Genomic DNA, 350 nt, shown 5'->3' with positions numbered 1-350 from the left:
GTGGCGGTGGCGGTGGGGGGGCATGGAGGTAATTTTGGTTTCTTCTTCTGTTGCTATTGCTTGCGCTGCTCCATGAGATGCCCATGCTTGGGTAGAGGGAAAGTGAGGGAGAAAAAAGAAAAAGTACGGAAGAAAATGAAGAAGAGAGTTGTTTATTTATTTGTTGGCGTTGGATATAAACGGGGATTACTAGTTGTTAAAGCCTTTTGTTTTGTGTGTTGTCGAAGAAAGAAAGGTTCATTACTCTATTCATTATTGACTTTTCTTTTCTCTCTGTGCGTTGACAATTCTTTTCACTGCATCTAGATGAAATTGACATTATCCCTGTTGGACCGCTTCAAAATCTGGTA

General features: G+C 40.9%; 1 protein-coding gene across 3 annotated transcripts in view; it reads right to left on the bottom strand.

The window, feature by feature from the left end:
* The window catches only part of LOC110421040 (putative E3 ubiquitin-protein ligase LUL4), a 5,314-nt gene extending 5,164 nt beyond the window's left edge, over positions 1-150 (bottom strand). For all 3 annotated transcript variants that reach the window (XM_021434484.2, XM_021434486.2, XM_021434487.2), the window contains exon 1: positions 1-150. This exon is cut by the window's left edge and continues 421 nt beyond it. In XM_021434484.2, the coding sequence (XP_021290159.1) occupies positions 1-85 (85 nt within the window). In that variant the 5' untranslated portion in view covers positions 86-150.
* Between the last annotated feature and the right edge of the window lie 200 nt (positions 151-350).

The sequence above is a fragment of the Theobroma umbraticum genome, unplaced genomic scaffold (assembly GCF_002168275.2).
Source record: "Theobroma umbraticum cultivar Fairchild unplaced genomic scaffold, ASM216827v3 scaffold_130.0, whole genome shotgun sequence".
Lineage (NCBI taxonomy): Eukaryota > Viridiplantae > Streptophyta > Magnoliopsida > Malvales > Malvaceae > Theobroma > Theobroma umbraticum.
The sequence above is the reverse complement of the archived record's forward strand: the minus strand, read 5'-3'. Positions and strand labels throughout refer to the sequence as shown.